Source organism: Metopolophium dirhodum, chromosome 7 (assembly GCF_019925205.1).
Source record: "Metopolophium dirhodum isolate CAU chromosome 7, ASM1992520v1, whole genome shotgun sequence".
In the NCBI taxonomy this organism is placed as follows: Eukaryota; Metazoa; Arthropoda; class Insecta; order Hemiptera; family Aphididae; genus Metopolophium; species Metopolophium dirhodum.
In genome coordinates this window covers 11,019,041-11,040,513 of record NC_083566.1, presented here as the reverse complement: position 1 = coordinate 11,040,513, position 21,473 = coordinate 11,019,041, and the positions used below count along the sequence as shown (strand labels likewise).

Sequence of the window (21,473 nt, the reverse complement as noted above, 5' to 3'; positions counted from 1 at the left end):
GTTCAGTTTTGCGGCGTTGGTGGGTATCCGGTCGTCGCGGGAGTCTTAACAATAACAATATTATCACATACGCATGATGTTGGTAAAACTGGGACTATTTTAAATTATATTTAGGTTTTACGATGTTTGTGACTGATAAAAACGTTGTCTTTCCGATATACTACCAGCACAACGACGTGGAATTAGCGAAAGACGGAAATGGTGTATTTGCGGAATCGGGAGTGAAGTCCAAGGACAGAAAAGAATCGAAAAAAATCAAAAAATGTAGTTCTTTATTACGTACGATCAAAACATTTACATAACTAGTAGAGCAGTGGCGAGTCCATATTATATTTTATTTTAATGGAAATACAGTTTTAACACAAACTCCTATTATACGATATGCGTTTTCAGTGTTTTCACATTTTTTTTCTATACAATCGTTTAAAATATATAATAATGTGAACGCGATACAACTGTTTCAATAGCGTTTGTAGGATTATGTTACATCGGTGCATTATTAGGCATATATAAGTATACTTAAGCTATACATTTACAATTTACATGCTAAGTGTATATATAGTTGTACTAAACACACTTATGAACATAATATAATTCTGTATTTTTTTTAGTATATTATAATATATTATTATTATTATTATTTATAGTCATATAGGTATACAATATTGTTTGATGGAACAAAAACGGACGAACTGTATATTATTACAAGTATTAAAACTATATGATAATTAAATAATTTTTATAACACTATATTACGGTATACAAGTATAATTAAGTAGTCATAAATAATTATTAATTTAAGACTGAATGAAATAGCAGTACCTAATAGTTATTGCATAATACGTAATACATAATACCGTATAATTAAGGTATTTACAATAAATTACACTATATTATATTATATAATATATATGTTTAAACAAGTATGTATATATGATAAGACAATATCGCGTGTTTAAGAGCCACCGATGTGCCTCGTCTGGAGACTTCCAACCGTGTCCGAGCGACACACGGTTCGATGCGTCTGCGAACACTTTCGACTTCTCTAAATAATAAATTCAATATGTGGTCAAGAATTTCTAAACATCCGTCTTTTCCTAAACGGTCTTACTTAATACCTATGTACTCTCAACGCTAGTGGATATGAGATTAGTCGTTGTAAACGTATAAAGCTATAGAGCAGGCGTCGGCAATGGGTGGCCCGTGGAGTGGAAATAACTGAACCTGCTAGTTTTCCGCACATAATAGATATTTGATTTAGCTTACAATGTATTTTTAACACAAAAATAAAAACATCATATTGACTAATATTTCAGTTTTTGCTTGCCCTCGAAATTTTTTTTCAAATTATCTGGACCGCCGTAGAATTTAATTACCGACCCCTGCTATAGAACATATTATATTCTGTACGCATAATCTTTTTTAGGGTATGATAAATATGATATTTTAAATATCCGAATGTGTTGTTATCGTCGTATCTCTGTGGTTATCAAGCGCACAAAATCATATTCAGCAACGATAAGTGGATGAGGTTTCATTTTGTTTAGAACTTAAATAAGCTTTCTATTACATTAATTTTTACATTTACTACAACAGCTATAAGTAGGTACGAATAAACACACATTATATAATAGGCGTTGTATTAAAAACCAAAGATAATTTAACAACTACTGAATATTTAAAGGCACGTATTTTGGGTCGAAACAGCCTATAATAATATTAATTATTTTTTCACTAAGCTGTCGATATATTCAAACACGTATATCCTTACAATTTATTGTAACTGCGGCATAGTAAAAGCGGTACCTAACAAACCCGACTGATTTGGACGAATAAATTTCTAGTCCGTTAAATTTACGGTAATCTACACGAAATTGTTACAAGGTTTGGCGCGAAACGTTGTGCATATGACGTATAATTGGACGAAAGCGTAAGCCAGCGAGTATAGTTGTGTGAACATTTAAATAATCGAGAGGAACGTTTGTTTTTCCAGTAACACTAACACACGTGTCGACGAATAACATAATACAATAATGCAAACAGATGCTAATTGCGCATTGTATAAAATATAGGATATATTATAGGCATACAAGTTGAAAATTGTGTGGTCGGAGCTAATTACAGGTATTTATTCACCTGTCGTGCATGACAATAAAGACGAAACTGAGTGCGTAGTGCGTAGGTACTATATAACATGATGTCTATACGGCAAACGGATAAAATATTTCACCTGTGTATATAAACGAGACCATTCACCATATCGATTCGAAGTAAAATTCTGTATGATAATGAACGATCAAACGAAAACCTATCTGTACATGCCAATAACCTTAAATATTACTATAATATATAATATTTATTAGGTAGTTAGCATTAATATTTAAAATATTATTCTATAGATACAAAATTAAAATACGAAATATACGGTTAAACAGTATCAGACGCGATTTTCAGACCGTAGACTAATATAGGTATATATAGGTAATACATTTGTATCAACTGTAAGGGAAAAGGAAATCGAATAAAAATATAATAATCGTTTCTTACACGTCACTATAGAACAAAACGTTGTCAGGATAACAAATTTAAAATAATATTATTATTATAAAATAATTTGAACAATTATTACTCTTCAAGTTTCTTCTTTTCGTCTTGGTACGAGAAAGAAGAGACGCTACGGAATATTGTAATTGTTGATTTGAAAACAATGATAAATGTTTGTATTTGAAAACGATTCTGTATGGTACAAATCACACCCACTAACATAAGTTTTTCTTCAAAATCTTTAAGTATATCGCATCATATATTTCTGAAACACTCTCACTGGTAGAACGGACGATTAAGCAGTTTTGTGTGCTACATTTCTAGTATTATTGATCAGAAATCGAGTAGGTATATAGATATAAGATTTCAAAAGATCACGCTCATAATTTCTAAATGTTCCTCTGATAGCAAGAAAAAACTATCACAAACAATACCAAGCATATTTTTTTTTTAAACATCAATAAGTGAAGTTATATGTTTTGAATCGTTTTTTGAATGCGATTATTTTTTATTGCTATGAATAATGTGTAATACGACACACCCCGTCACTATCCTGCGACATATAAGCGAAACGTGTGCCAAACATCAGGTCCTCGTGTCCTAAGGTAAGGCTTAAGGGTTTCCATATTTTAATTTAAAATTTGATTAATTATAATAATAATAATTATTAAAAAATTCTTAATTAAAAGAAAAAAAATTGGTAGATAAATAGTTTAATTCAAGAAATAAACAATAGGAGTTCCTCCACCAACCACCCACCTCTTCCTCATAACTATAGAAGTATTGTCTACATTTAAACCAAGGAAAATATTATAATAAATACTGTCATTGTTCTAATTTGAAAAATAATAGTGTATACAAAAATAATAAGCTAATAAAAAGCTATAATAGGTATGTGAACTATTAACAAATAAACAAAGGTATACGAACAGTGAACAGACACAATGAGAGTAAGATATTATTGATGATGGTTTAATACAAATGTATTGTATTAAAAATATTGTGAAATTGATACCTACATTCTTACAAATAAAGCAATTAAGTATTATTTAAATATTATAGGCAACAAATTAATATTATTTTGTACAACATTTTATTTATAACTGTAGTCAAAGATTACACTACAAGTTTATTTCATAATTTATAGCCAACCATTAAAGTATGTGCAAAATATGGTTTAAAAAAATAATTACTATTTCTATTCTTTTATCATTTTTTTTGTCGACATTTCATAGAAATTAAAAAAAATTTAAAACAACAAAATTTAGTGATATAGTATAGTAATTTACTGGACATTTGTGATTATAACGAGTAAATAAATAATTACGATATATTATAATATAATTCAAGTATATTTCGATGTTTTGACGTACCTACGCTGCTATAAACATTTACTATAAACAATAATATATAAATGATGTGGAATTCAAAAAGATACTGACATTTAATCAAAATTTACTTGAACAAAATAAAAACCTGACAACTTTTTTTTCATTCAAACAATAATTGTGATTTACTTTTAGAGCACAATATGTGGTGTAAATCCAGAAATCCAGACAACAGAAAATAATGGTTATAGAAATTATCAGAATGGTCGATGAACAAAAGACATTCATGGGATGTTCGACTGAAAATGAATTACCTTCATCTAAAAAAAGGTAAATCAATAATACATCAAACAATACTTACACATAACAAAGACATTTTTTTAGAAAAATGTATATAAAGTAAGAGTTGAATTAAAAATAAATAAAAACACACCATAAGTCTTATTAGATAGCCTGCTTTTCACCAACTTTATGACATGTTTTTACTAAAAGACTTTAAAACATTTAATAACTATACCTATAACTATCATGCGGAATTGAACAGTCTTAAAAAAAATTATCTGCAATATAAATAAACAAAAATATTATCCATCTGCAGATAATATCAGCACCCATACAAATTTTCTATTCAGGAGAGTCGAAGATTTTAAGTTATCACTATAATATGAGCACAATAGTATAATACAGGGCCGGCCTTAGGGGGGCCTAACGCATTTATATGACATTTTGGGCCATGCGTTATACAAAATTATATTCTGAGGCCTCGACAAAAATAAATTACCCCTAGCCTATACCTCCAGCTCAAGACCGACTTGGTATACCTGATAGACAATATACTTATATAAAATCATAAAATGTTTCTAATTTATTTAATATTATTAACAATAAAGAATGTTTTTATAATATTGAAGTATCCTAATAATAATTAAATGGTCGCAAAATCAAACACCATCGACTGTGGTTATTAGTATATTTTGTATTTAATATATTGAAATTTCTTATCAGCTATTTCTCAAACTAAAAAAAGTTGATTCACATTAGACAAATTGCAAGCCCTTTGTCTTTCACATTTGGTTTTAAAAATGATAACAACTCACTAAGAGTTGAAGAACTAATCTTACTCAACAGAGACTCGCGTCTGTTGAAGCTCGCGTTGTTGTGTTACAGTAATATTTTTAATATGGGATACGGCTTTTTGTTTACAATAAACAATGGAAGACTTCTTGCCTTTTGGCTTTCCGCCATTTTTAATTGTAAACAATTCACTTTTTTCCTATATACACATTACACACGGATAAATCCAATTATTTCTATTTTTACGTGCGCGTAAATTACGTAAGGAATAAAACTCGGAAAGCGTTCGTCGCAAGTTTCCCCTCGTTCCAAAATCATTATTTAAATACAAATTAATTTCTGCACATTACAACAGCTTTGACAATTAATTATCGCACACAAATGTCTCTGGAGTTGTCGCATCTGTTCGTCGTTTTTAATAACAACTGTGTGCGCACCCCTTCGTGCCCCATAGAAAAACCACCATAGACTTGTAGAATTTGGATGCCAGAAATAATATCATTATTTCAATAATAGTGGTTGATGAATTATTCAAAAGCATTTAGAGTTTTCTCGATCTAAACTCGAATTCCTGCAGACCCGTTGCATTATGCCGCTACAGGCCACTCCTCTTTAGGAGTCATATCGCTTGGAATATTATTAGTTGTTGTACTAGTATTCAAATTTGAAGTATGTACGCTTTGTCACATATTTGAATATTTTTCGATGTTTAAACATATGTTCTTATTTTTAGGAACGAACAATAATTATTAATCGGAATTCTGGCGGAAAACTACATTACTTGCCGTACGTTAAACATGCGATGAATGTATAATCGGTTATATACGTCGTACACAGCTGCAGACCGATCGTGTTCGTCCCGTTCATAATATTTCAATATTTGTCTGTTTATTTTTCAGATTGTTTTGAGAACACACGTATATAAGCGTTATGAGGCACTGATTTAAACGTTTTTAGTTCGAAATTCCCAAACACCGATTACTTTTATAAAGTGAACGACGATCAAATATATCATGTTTTCGAACACGCCTACAATATAGGTATAACACAGCTGAATAACTTCAAATTGTGAATATGTTTATTATATACGATAAAATCAATGTGGTAGGTATAAAGTATAAGTAAGCATAATAATTTGTCGAATAATTAATGTAATGTTTACACCACGATTTCTTTTCGATATCTAAACGTCCGAATTTGGTAATAAAGAGTAATTATTACACACACAACATACATTTAATATTAATAGGCGTATAGATTTCGATATTTAATTAGACGCCAATAATGAATTGAAAACCTTTAACACCTTAATATTGGTTGTGCCTTATCTTGAGAGTGTCGCTCACGAACCCAATTGTCCGGTTTTCAGGCTTTCGCTATGTAGTATAACACATATACATAATATACTACTTCCCTTCGGGTAAACTTGGTCACTTTATAGTTTATATGATATCACGACTACTATTTTTTTATATATATAATTCTAAACGTATATATATATCAAAAGTAGAAAGTATATCTAGTAAGTGTTCCTCAACAGCAGTTATAGCAGTCTATAGTATGCATTATTTAAACATCTTATCAATACTTAGGTGATCACTTCCAAAACTGTCCATATACCAAACCGTGCACTCTGTAGACTGTAGATGACGTTTTTATATTTATCGGTTTTATTAAAATTTTGTTTATTTTTCGTTATTACACGCAACTGAACTAAATTTAAATATTAAAATTGCAAAGAAATTAATCCCGTATTAATTTACAACCACATGGTGTTTTAACCTACAGTACCAAATAATATAATATAAGCTATACTAGTTATACTATCAATATAATTTGTCGAAAAATTAATAAATAGGAAAGTATAGTTCATAATAGGTTGAATCACTCTAATATTTAAACTAAGCTAATAAGTCATAACTAACTTAAAAATTAAAATATCGTAAAAAAAACTCCAACACACATAATGTTCTTATTACCTTCGAGTTTGATCATACAGTTTGAATTCACTCTAATTAAAACAGCAAAAAGTCGGATCAGCTGCTGAACGCGAATTTGGTATGTTGTACGTGCGGGAGTGACGTCCTAACATTAATTGTTAGGACGTCAAGTATAATTCAATATCTTGACAAAAAATTTGTTTTTACTCATTTAAATAAACAAAACTATTATAATATTTCCTTCCAAATCGAATATATACATAAGTACTGACAAGGAGTTTTCAAAACGTTAACTTAGCTCATTATATTATATATTTAATCGTAATAAACGTATACGATACACATAAATATTAAATACAGCTCATAAATCTAAAATGCGCACAGTTTCACATACGATTTGTTGAGACAGACGTAAATTGCGTCTTAACATTATTATTAATGACCTTTTACGGAGTTAGAAAAAAAGCTAAGCCGGGTTTAATAATATCGCGTATTTCCATATTTCATAACGCACGCTGTGTAGATCTGAATAAATATTATAAAAACAGACGTAAGTATAATCAACTAAATAAAAAAAATATCTTAGTAACTATTTAACACTTTAATTATTTCAACGTTTATTGTATTCATTATTCGTATGAAAAACACGCTTAGATTGTAATTTCGTTGCAAACAATGAATAAAAATAATTATTTTAAATGCAAGTCCTCTATCAGGGCGAAAGTATAATATAATAAACTCATAATTGTGACCACCCACATTCGATGTATTCAAATACGTGTACCGGAGTAACATGTTTATATCGTGATTCGTACATAATATCAGCAACAGTGCAACACATACAGTAAGTCGGTAACCGTAAAATAAATGTGGAAGACAATAACCACCGACACGGTAATAATTGACACAATCTCAAATCGGCAAAGCGACGCTATTACTATCTATATAATATTATATACTATAAAAGTACTACGTACGGCGTCATCGTCATCGTTCGACCTCATCACTGTAGTCTGTATAGTGTAGACATACGATTGGAATTTGTAACAAAAACCACCGTATATGGAATCTTTCAAAATTTAAGGTGGTAAAAATTATTAGACAATTACTTTAAGTTCTGAAACAAATGACGTGCTAAGCGTGCTTAATAATAGTATAGGACTTGAACTTTAATGCATTTTAGTCAAGGATCTGCATGGTTTTACGTGCAAAATTAAAATAAGTGTATTATATTTAATATTTATTAATAACTGCTATAAGCCTGACAATTCTGTCAAGTATTTACAATAAATTTACAATACCTGCGTATAGTATTATTAAATAAATATAAGCTTCGAAGTATAAATAACAATGTAACATACGGTTCGTCTTCAGTTCATAATAACATACTATTGCGGCCTATAAGATTAAAATCTCAAATCTGACTTTATTCTTAATTTAGTTGGTTGTCTACATCTATTTGTATTATGAATTAGGGATATAATATAATCAGCAATCACCAAATATCATCGTAAAATTAAAATATACCTTAAACATTGAAAAAATATTGATGTCGTTTTTACACATATCACATTATTATACATAAACTTTAAGTCGTGCAAACAATTCTGAAACGTTATTATGACCGCGTTTATACACATCGTCATTATATACATTTTCTCTTCGAATTATAGGTACATAATAAATTATATTAACTATAAAAAAAAATACTTATTTCCTTTTATTAACATGTACCATTATAATTTCATTAAAAAATTGTACTTACAATTTGTTATTTTACTCGAGATAAGTCTTATATTTTATTGCTTTAGTATTTTAAATGTGATTATAACTCACCTGAAACAGAAATTATTTTATTAAACATTACTTAGGTACTAAACCTGCATACACGAACTACAATTTAACCGAACGCAGTGAGTTACAAATATAACTTTAAATACCAATCAACCAATCGATATTTATTGAATAAATAGTGTTAATTTGTTGAAATAATCTACCAACAAACTATAGCTCTGAAGACGTTATTTAAAAATGAAAATAAAATACTAAAAATAATATTATATACATATTATTAAATTATGATAACAATCGAACGTCTTCTGCAGGCTGAATCACGGTGTGACATCTTATGTAATAGCAAGTCTAGTGTAAGTTCAAGTCTTAATATCCAGAATATTGTCGTCCACGCAAGGATAAAAAACATAGATAATATAAGAATGGATAGGACATAAGAACTTATCACTAGAAAATTTAGTCATACGTTTTTAATGTTATATGGGGCAAATATTGATATGATAATTGATAAATGATATACAAATTTGAAATTGACAAATATTATAAACAGTTTTTGGACATAACCTTAAAAAAGCCCCATATCGTCTCTCTCTTTACGTTCCCTCTTCCCCAAAAAAGCACACGGCCCCATATAAAACTGGTATAGGCACGTCCTATCATTCTTATATTATCTATGTAAAAAAAACAACGATTGCAGATATTATAGTCGTATATAACACAATAACAAAATTCAGAATATAATATAGTAAAATGTACAATTTGTTTTCTTCTCCGCGTCATTATACTGTTTATACGAACCGCACATATAGGTAAACGACGTCGTGTGTCCCATTTTCTACATACTATTATAATAGTCGTATCTATAGACGCACTTTATATATAATAATATAGTTCTTATTCAAACCGTACACGATTATACAACGCGGTGTTCTCTGCAGCAGCCGCGGGTGCTACCACATTAGGTTCTTATACCGTACTACTGTGGCCCACGCGGTATAAATAAAGGAAAAAATCGACAATAAATCAATCGGATAAGAGATGAGCCGGAGACAACTACAGCCGTCGATCTGCATGCATACATTTACGTTTTACATCCTCCGAATCGTGATAAATCGTGATACAAAACCCTACGCACCTAAAAATAGCTAAATATTATAAAATGAGCTTTCGAATCCCGGGCATGCCTGCGTGTAATGCGTTATATTGTATATAGATTCCAACAGCGACGAATCCGATAGAGCACGACCGCCGGCGCTGTCATCATCCGTAAAGCGAAGTTGCAGGGTATAGGCACTATACTATACGTATGGGCGCACAGTTTCGTATTCGTCGAACTCTGCTGGAAATTCAAATTATTTCGTGCGCGAAACGAAACGTGAGTAGGAATAATTCACGAATCAATTCCGATGGCGTGGATAGGACCACTTTGGCGAGCGGGAAAAAAAGTCTGTCGTATACCTACAGTGTATACATTATACATATATTTAGGTATATACGAAATATCGCGTAATGTCGCCAAGCTGGAGCAAGACATAATAATATATAATATTATACGGGAAAAGGTCGTCTATATGGGGTGGTTGTGGTGGGAGGGGCGGCGTTTAGTTGGTTTGTGGTCGCGAAATAAGCCGCGTGTAACGGTGCGGTAAGCGCACCACGTGCAGCCTGCAACACGCACAAATCGCATTTATTCGAATATTTACGAAAAATTATTATAACGACAACGAAACGTCGTGCGGACTTTGACACGTGTCATTGACACTATATTATAATAATGCACAGGTGCTGTATCCGGAGTATTTTATGATTTAAATGATTAAATAACTATTAAAACGACCGATCGACCGAACTTCCAGATACTCCAAAATAATATACGACTGGTCTATCCATTATTTAAGTTTAACTAATATTCTATAACTTTTTTATTGTTTTTAATTTCAATGGTTTTACATACATTTTGAAGTATTTAAAACGCTGTATACATTTGTATAATAATAATCTTTATAAAGTATTATTTACTATTTTTTTTTTTTATCATACCTGACTTAATTTTGAAAGTTATTTATTCTTTTGTATTAAATTTTGTTAAATCTATTGAAATGGTTGGCACGTTAATTTCAAATACCAAACAGATTACCCTATATAGTTTTGAAATTAGATACAGAATTAATTTTGGGGGACGGAGTGGCCGAGTGGACTAAGGCGTCGGTTGTGACGCACACCGGCGCTGGTTCGATACCTCGGTCGCGGGCGGCATTTTTCTTCGGGCAAGTCACGGTGTCCGGAGAACAAGTGCTGCCATCCCCCACCCGGGCATGGCAGATACCTACGGGTGCCCAAATTGAAAATTCTGCCAAAACAAACACACACGTATAAACAAATCTACAGTATCCTCCCCTACAGTACAACAGACTAATAACCTAGTAGTTAAAGCCTTAACCCTAATAAAAAAAAAAGAATTAATTTTATTACTTTGGATCCTCTAGTGAAAAGTGGCACTAGTTCAGCGGAAAATTCTTAAGCCTGGCCCTGATTTTGTAAAAAACATACGGTATAGAAATATTTATTAACAAAATATATGGTATACCTAATTAATTCACCGTTCGTTTGCAGCATCTATGTTACTATGTTAGGTTATAATAGTATCTAGGTACTAAGCAACTAAGCCACTATAAAGGCGGACGTTTAAGAAACACCAATATATACATTATACATCCAACATAAACATTGCGCACAAATGCAGTAGATAGTCATGTTCACATCGAAAACCGTTAGGCTTATATTATATAGGTACGGAAACAATGGTACGGTCTGAGTACCGCGCGCGACTAACCAACGAAAGGAAAACAACAGCATCGGACTTTTAGACGACCGGAAAATTGAACAACGTCACAATCGATTTATATTTGGAGTTGGACTGCGCTTGGTAGAATCATATTATATTATGATGTGTTTTTCCTCTAACGGTTTCTGGTGCCACCGTCGGTCCGAATCACAGTCGTATATACGGCAAGACTACTTTTAAATACAATCGACATCAACTACCTATATGAATTATTGAAAATGGTTAGGTTACACCGTATCTCTCTATAGCTGGTATAGACACCACTCACCATATAACCCAGTGGGAAATTCCAAAACATATAGGTACAATGTGCCTACATATTATTATTTAGAGCGAAACACTAAAATAATATTAGCCAATGAAACCAAGAAAACCTATAGGTAAGCGATAAATACCGGTAAAAAGCTTTGTATCAAACTATAATGATATAACATAACATTTTATAATTTTTTACAGTAAACATTCGTTATACTTTGTATATTCGGACTGTTACATAAAAAGTAAACAAAACATTTTAAATACGCGTTTTACGCACATCTTATCTGACTCGATTAAAATGATTGCCAATCATTTTAAAGATAATGTAGTCAATTTAGATTATAATAATAAAATGATAAATTTACCCCTGAAAACTGAATTAAAGTGTGCGCGGTTATATTTTTAAATAATTAATGTTTTTATAAACTTTATAAAACTTATAATGGTATAGACGCATAACATTAAATTACACAAAGTACCGCTTGTCCGCTGAGGGTGGGTAGAATTAAATATTTAAGCATTTCTGTGCACATCTGCGCTCCTACTTATACTGTCAAATATCTTAATTATATAATTTCTTTTATCTCGGAACATACTTCCCTTTGTAAAATATTATTGTTCATAGTGGTCGACGGTAACTTATACATCGTTTTCGGTGATTCATCGTTCGTGAGACATACCAAATATGGTCGAATATCAATTGTATGTATAGAAAAAATGTCGTTGTCAGTTCAGTCACGGACTTGTGAGTTATATCCGTCAAAAGAGGGGAGGTCGACTCAAGAAACTGAAAAATAGCCAAGTGTACTTCAAATTGCATGCATGATAGTTAAAACTTGCATAATATTGTTTAAACAATCTATATAGAACTTCAAAGCGGTACCTATATGAAAAACTCTCTGTAACACGTAACGTATTATTATTTATTATAAACGTGACAAACTAAAAATATTATCCAAGTGTTTTGTAATGATCCTTTAATTTTTACAATCAATATACATATTACTAATTATTAAAAAAATGAATCTAATTTTATTCAAAACCTGTAAATGTATATAAGGTATAACATGTAGCATTGTAGCCAATAGCTTTTACACGTCCAAGCTTATAAAATACTTAATATTAAATTGTTCACACGGAATCACTTTTATTACATAATCATAATAGATATAGATATATACAATTGTTATAGTTTTGGATGAATGCAAACCATTTTACTTTATTTTTATTATTATAATAATTATAAAATACCCGACGAATAAAATTGATGTTTTCAAGGTTTTATATTTATTTTGTACTTGTACAAGGAACATGATTAATTTCGAAATAAAAACTTATGTAGGTAGGTGCTATATAGTAGTATACTACCTACTATATAAAAATAACTTACCATTAAGTAGCAGTTAGTTGTATCATAAATGTATTATAAAACTCATTCTATTACCTACCTCGACATAAAATATTAATCTTCGTGCATTGGCTGCGATATTATATGATCCACCCTCGACTAGATTGTAAATACAATCTTTTTCTACGATTATTATTTATTTATATTTTATGTTATAGAATAACGACTTGAAATATTAAAGATCACAGGACGTATAATACCTAAGTGGTTACGTCCTACATGGTAAATATGATATTTCATTATTAAATTATTTCGTACAGGAATTACTTGGGTTATAACTTATTATAAAGGAAGTTTTTAGTACTTAAACCAATAATGAAGAACATATTTCATAAATTATTTTACCCTTAAATGTTATTATACTCTTTCATTGTTGTACTAAGAAACGTGACACATAAAACATGCAAGAAGTTATTTACTTTCATAAAATAATGAGCATGTTTATTACTTTGTGGCTATTATCAAAACAATAAAATGTAAAATATTTTTTTTTTACAAATATTATGATCTTATTGTCATTCTTCCTATGTCCTACGACCTACATAATATATAATATTTTTCCGATCTAAAAATATATATACAAATATATATATACTTTTTAAACAATTTATATATCTATTTATGGTATCTCAAAACGTACGTATTATTATATTACATTTGTACAATACTATACAACTGCATACTATAACATAGGTACCTAAACTATTACTTCAGTATTACCACTATGGTATAACGGTATAAGTATATATGTTTGCGTATAGGTGTTTTGGTGTTTAAAGATAATTCAAGTTCCAATGTGTAATAAAACCTCGAGTAAAGTAAAATAAATGGTTTTGACTTTCAATTATACATCAACATTAATCGATACACCGAACGCAATGAACATTATATGAACTGCAACTGAAGTGGACTATACAATATATCAGATGTTTAATCGTATAAAAAAACAATTCTGGACTGCTGGTATAGCACATATTATATGTGTGGTACCTACAGAGGTAGACTTTTTTATTTAGTTTCTTATTTATTTATTTTCTATTGCAAATTTAATCACACTTAAGTTAACAAGGTATTTTTTTTAAATAATGTTTAACATTTCATAAACTACAAACGGTTCTCTGCAGGGCGGTAAAAACAATGTTATAAGCTATTTACATTTTTAGACATTTTGAAATCGATGACTATAAACACCTAAAACGATTTTAAGTCAATTTCTTATCAATGTCCGCAAGGCTCAAAATTGACTGAAATCAGATGATAATATTTTACGTTTTTCAAATACAGCCAAAAAAATAAATAGATACCTGTTTAGAATTCAACGATCATAGCATTATAATTTTCCGAATAAATTATACGAAAATATTGCATTACCTAAATAAGTTTTCAAATATGGTCCCCTACACTAAAATACAGAGGACTGCACTGAAATATAATCAATATGATTTTGTCTTTGTCTTACAACAATAAACATAAGTAACATGACGTTTAGGTGTATGTACTTATTATCAATAAATTCTAGCGGATGCGCGCGCACACATACTGTCGTTACAATCGTGCCCTTTTATATAGATTGAGAAATGGAATTTTACCGCTGCTGTTTAGAGTTTTAGACGTTGAGCGCAGCAATCGTCGAAGAAAACCATAGACATATAATATTATTATATATTATCTATGAAGAAAACCGATGAAAAACGACCGACTATATACATAATATCTATAATAATTATTATTATTATTATTATTCGCAGACGTGATAAGACTGGTCGGGCATACCAATATAATAGAATACTATAATACTACCGCCATACGCCATTGACGAATGCTTTGGGTTGACACGCGATACAGATACAGGACATCATCATAGTCGTCGTCATCATATTATATATTTATATATTGTAAATTTGTAATGCTATATAATATCTTCTTCAGCACGCGCTCAAGATAAAATGACAATAGAATACGGCGGCAGCGGACGTCCTCTCACGCAGAAAACACCGCACAACCACGGAATCGTCATCGTACAGTACTTACATATTATACAGGATGTATCACGCAAATATCTGACATCTACAAGTGTAATTTCAGTCTAAAATCGTCGGACTATCGTGAGTTGTGAAGCTACACCCAGTGAACGCTGCTTCTCATATGACTGCTGTTTCATTAGATGGTTTTGTTACGAATATATTTATAGGTAGGTATAGGTATATTTTTCATCGTAAATCGAATACATATATATTACAGCGTATTTATTCACATAAAAATAATAATAACAAGCCGGTGATAATTTCTCGACAGATTTTTCTGTCGGTGACAAACAGCAGAGTGGAATAATGCAATATAATTTTTTTTCGACTATCCGTGTGCAATGTTTATAATAATATAAATCTAGGCGTGGTGAACCTGTGGCTGTAACACTACGTTTTGATCCTGTCGTTTTCCGAATTAGTCAACGCCTCAACGACCTAACAACCCACACTCGACCAATCCTATATAGACTCCTACTTTAAAATTAAAATAAATGATTAAGTTTAGACAAGATTTTCAAACGCGAGAGTTGTAGAATAAGTTCGTAAATATAATATATTATTGTGATATAATATAAACACATGAGTCTCGGAATAATTTGTCATCACGCTGTTTACACAAAATGTATTGAAATGTGTTAATTATTTGCTATGTTTATATACTATCTAAATTAGAAAAAATTGTGAGACGATAACCACCTTTTTATTCACTAATGTGTTATTGTATACCTACATAAAATATTAAAATAATAATTATCTTTGTGTTATGTTATTTTATTATATTCCCACATATTATACAAAATATTATATCAAGTTAATCATATATACGACATTTTTCCTCAACTATTTTCTCCTTTGTATTAGTTTGAATCCAGTGTTTCGAGGAAAAAAAATAGATGTGTAGGTATATTAAATTATATATTAATTAATAAAAGTGTTTGTATAGGTACCTACTCAGATTAGTTATTTTTAAGATAAGATAACATAGTTATATAATTTTAATACCTACGCAACTTTAGTAATTTTATTTTCTTCATATTTAATATAAAAAGAGACAAATTTTATCAATAAATTAAAAATTAAAAAATTAAGACTATTTAGTTAATTATAATATTATATGTGTGATGTATATTTTATTTATTATATTTTCAGAATTATAATATGCTCAATGTAAAAATATTGAAAAATAGGTTAGGACGCTACACCCGCATGTGTAGTTTCCGTCTTACAAATGTAGCAAAAACATAGCAAAAACGGTTTTACGCGGGTAAGAACCACTCAGGCTGTAGTCCAAGCTACGCAACCAAGTTTTCACACTATAAATAGGAGAATATGTACTACAAGTTTTTTTTCGATATCAGAACTAAATAAAAAAGTTATTCAAGTTTGATAAACTCAAAAATAATGAACTTTTAAGCAACAAGAACTTTTATTGTATTTGTGATATCGAAAAATTTAAAAATAAAGTTACACAGTCATTGTTCTTCTCTTTCTAGTGTGAACATTTGGTTCCTTAACTTGAATTACAGCCTGAGAGGTTCTTACCCGCAAAAACCGTTTTTGTTATGTTTTACATTTGAAAGACGGAGACAGCACATGCTGGTGTAGCGTCAACTTAATGATACCTAAAATCACGAACATAACAAATACCTATATAATGTGCTCTCAATACAGACTTAGAACAATTCCTCTTAGCAATTACTGAATTACATGTTACATAAAAATGAAAACTCGACAGTAGGTACATATCTCAAAAGAGGTAATTTCCTCAAAAGTAAAAACAATAATAGGAAGAAATGTATATTCAATTATAATTCCGTGATCGTGATCAGTGAAATTTCGATGTGGACGATTTGAGATGTCACGGTAGTATGGCACCCGGACAGCATTCACCTCAGATGTAGATGGTAGATCGATTACATTGCAATTGTTTAACTCTATAATCTCCCCCGACAAATAAATGTCTTGCTTCTTCTTTGGATATAAAATGTCAAGAAAGCGAAAGTATGCACAAAGCTTTAAATAAAATGAAAATGTAGCTAAACTAACTTTTGTTAAAAGCTAATAAATAAATAAAATGCATTCCTATTTTCACATACTTACACAAGTATAAATGCAAATATATATTTTCTATTAGAAATAAATAATAAAAATATGAAAATAAAATGTTTCTAAGAAGTTAGAACAAGTAAACTATTGATCGACCGCGGTAAACAAAAATCCACGAATCAATTAACTACCTACAGTATAGTATAGGTGCTAATCACGCATATCTGTCAACTTCGATTGGGGTAGTGAACTTTATGTACACTGCACGAGGGTAACAAACACAATATTATTAGCTTACGTGAGAGGTACTTTCGGTCAAAGGGGGAGAGTTTAATATTCTTGAGAGCCCAACACGCTGATAATGATGGAACTTGACATATTTTGGGGGAAACAGTAACTACACCCTAACAACGGGCTCTCGTGCTAGTTTCAGAAATATAGATTTGTTTTTGTTTTAACGCTAAAGTGAAATATTGGCATAAATACGAGTAACACGTGTATAAATAATATACGAATTTATAAATTGCATTAAAAATTCAGAATTCTATAAAACTCGTAATGATAAAAAAATATTGTTAAAAATTCTATGTATACAATTAATACTTAAACGCTGATAACAGATTAGGTTCTATAACAATCGTTTTAACAATACAAAAAACGATGATTTTATTACTTGCGTCTTGCACATTTTTTAATTTAATTTAAAATGTATAATAAGAAATAAATCTATAAGAAATGCGTATAATTAATTTGTTTTTACCACACTTATACAATTTTGGTAGGTATATAAGTCATAAGTAAATATTGTAATACAAATTTCGTCATTGAATCTATAAAAATAACTGATTTGAAGTACTGTACTAAATTGTAATCGTAAGATACGTGTATCGGAAAATGATTTTGCGATAATTTATTATTGTACCTAATATAACATTTTATTTTAGGTATCTAAACCGTTGTTCTATTAAAATAATCAAAAAATAAAAATTCCTTATTAAAGATAACGAACACTTGTTAGTTGTTAATCAAATATATATACGTAAATAATATCGTAAGTAATATGTATTTTGTAGTTACATAATAATATTAAAAGTCTAGTTGTATGTTTGAGTGCATGTATAGGTATGCGTCTGTTTGATTGCGTTTATATTATATTAAACACGCATAGAACTGATATTTTAATCTAATATTTAAACTTATCAACAATAAAATATTATAATATTATGGTTTACAAACTTCCGTTGGTTTAAAAAAAAAAACAACTTTTCACATAGAAAGCCAATAATAAGCGGTATCGATCGCGGTTTCAGTGCACGTAAATATCTCGAAATCCGTCGCGAGTAGACGGGACTGACCCCAACCTATGCTGATGGGACCTATACCTAGAGGTACCACCAACCTGATCGTAAAGACGAATAATATAATACTGTTGTCTAGTACAGGTGTCGTAGGCGCAAATTAGGCGGAAGAACTAGGGCTTAGAACCGTTGTAAAAAATATATTTTATATTATTATATATTTATATGTCACTTGTGGTTAATTAGTTCTAACATTATGAATAATAATATTATTAAAGCCACTATAACATTTTAGATTATAATACTCAATCGTGGGTGGGGGTGAAGTTACTCATCGCGTAACCATAATCATAAGACTAACTGAAAAAATAGAAGGCTGAAGGCACCCCCAGCTTTTTCGTTGGAATTGCGCCACTGACAGGTGTTGTATTGTAACGAACATATTAAGTGATCCGTCTTAATTATATGTATAGTACCTATATAGTTAATATTCTATTTGACGTACCATTTTTACAGTCCGGTCAGCGTATATACGTGTGATCGTCTCCACCGAGTCGCGTCGTTTACGGTCACATCGGATTTTTTAAAAACAAAAACGCGTCAACTCGGGTATTGGAACGCGGATATAAAAAGAGACCAGGCGGCGGTTGTTTCTTTTATTATTATTATTATTATTACTATTATTATTATGATTATTATTAACGTCACAGAAATAAAAAAAAGCGTTCGCACGCGTTTGCTTATAATAATATTATAGTGAATATTTTATATCATTTTTGTTAATCCCGAACGGTCCGGAATCGCGTAACGGACGCGAACGAACACGTGTGCCGCGCGTGAAACCGTATACCACACAGCTCTCGGTAGTCGGTACTTTTCTCACAGTTAACCGGTCACTGTCGTCGTCGGCGGCGGCGGGCTGTAATCGCGCGCGCGCGCGCCGAGCGCTCCTACTACGCGAATTCGTAAACAACACGACCAACGGACTTTTCCCCGCTCCGCCACCAACATGCCGAACTTACGTTTGAAATCGTTTGGCGCACGAGCTCGCGCCGTACACGTTTTTCTCGCACAACAATTTAAAGCACTAAAAACTTTTTACTTGTGCGTATAGGTTTCATATACATTTAGGTTATCACTATTATATTATCATCATTCTTGGTAAAAAAAAAGTGTATCATGCAAGCAATAATCGATTCGTAACCGTTGTAAGTGTTTTAACGGTCGTATATAATCTATAATATATTATGTATATCTGAAAAATATCCCAGTCCACCGGCCATCCTATACCCGGGTTATCGTTACTAAACAACTATAACAATATATTATAATATCGTGTATTGAGTAGGTATAATAATTAAATAATAATATAATGTATATTGGCATAAAGTATTGTTTATGTTCTGTTTGCGATCAACGGCTGTTTAAAATGCTTGTATGTTTTGTAACACTACGTTTTTACATTTTTATAATGTTCATTTTTTAACGACGACTTTTAACATTTATTTTTTAATTTTATTGTATCTGAATAAATAGAATTTGATCTTCAACAACGTGGTAGATATCCCCATATCATATATGCCAAATAATATATATTTATACCCTACTCATATTAAGTTTAATTGCTTGTAAATAAAATATGTAGATAGGTATGTATTATTCGTTTAAAGTTATACTTATAAACATAATATTAATGTAATTAACATATTATATATTATATGCATAGTTATGGTTTATGTCGATTACTGCAGTATGCAGACTAATAAAGGTTTAAATCAGCAACGGCATATACAAAAGGGGTTTTATAAGTCAGATTTGATGTTATAATTTTTTTTGGAAATAGCTTAAAAATTGTACATCGTTTTTATGTTTATAAGAAAATGAATATATTACATAATAAATTATAATACAGCTTCACATATTATAACACATAATATATATTGCGGTAATATATACAAATTGTATATATATTTATGCAATTTATGTTCGAAATTATACACATAAATCATATTACCAAAGAATGTTTAATTCAAAACTAAAATGTATACAATCTTTCCAGAAACATTGACCTAGGTGTTCTTTTATATTTAGAAGTGTGTAAACATTAAAATGTCACAGAGTAAGCAGGTTTTTAACCACCGTAAAAGTTGAAGCGTAAGAAACCTTCCCTCATTGACCTCTTTTATTTTTAACTTCATGAATAAAACGTTGTAGTTTCATTTCTGATCACGAAATATGTAAATTTTAACTACAATGCAGAATGGAAGAAGTGGTAAAATCTACCTTTTAGTATATAATACGATCGTTAAGTGAATAATTGTCAGGTGACATGTCATTCAAACTGAAATGATATTTACACCAGATAATGAAATGATGGCGGTAGACATTTATTAACTCAAAAGTTGAAATGCAAATTTAAGTACAATGATTTAATACAATGGTTTGACCACATTACATAATATAGTTAATACATTTTAGGTACAATAAGTTTTATGCAATATTAAATTATTATTAATTCATTTGTTCGGTTATAATTTTTGTAAATAATCCCAATCCTTGGTCTGTAATTTAGGTCTTTATAATCTATATGATATTTGAATAAAATAAAATATAATATAGGTACAGAATCGTATCTCACTGAATTTGTACGAAATGCGTGTAGACCTAACCATTTTTCTACTTTGAACTTATTTAACATCACCACATAGCAAATCTACTAAAATTAACCCAATTGGGTATTGTAATGAGGAAAAGTTCAAAAATGTTATATCATCACTATATACCTAATGATACGCATATATTATACAATTAAAATAACGGTTAGAACTTTAATTAAATCTTAACATTAAGTACCTATATAAGTAATGGGTAGGTATACCAATTCTAAGACCTATGAATTACCTACTGCAGC

At 30.3% G+C, this 21,473-nt stretch overlaps 1 protein-coding gene across 4 annotated transcripts in view; it reads right to left on the bottom strand.

Moving 5' to 3' along the window:
- Positions 1-21,473, bottom strand: part of LOC132949427 (klarsicht protein) — a 171,089-nt gene that overhangs the window by 135,177 nt on the left and 14,439 nt on the right. The window contains exon 1 of one of the 4 annotated variants that reach the window (XR_009665105.1): positions 19,068-19,460. The exons of 1 other annotated variant lie outside the window; for it this stretch is intronic. Coding sequence is in view for 2 of the 3 variants with exons in the window: in XM_061020309.1 (XP_060876292.1) it covers positions 19,068-19,070 (3 nt within the window). In the remaining variant the exon portion in view is untranslated. Of the gene's footprint in view, positions 1-19,067; positions 19,461-21,473 lie in introns of those variants that run through there. 2 more of the 4 variants (XM_061020309.1, XM_061020308.1) reach the window with 2 other exon arrangements.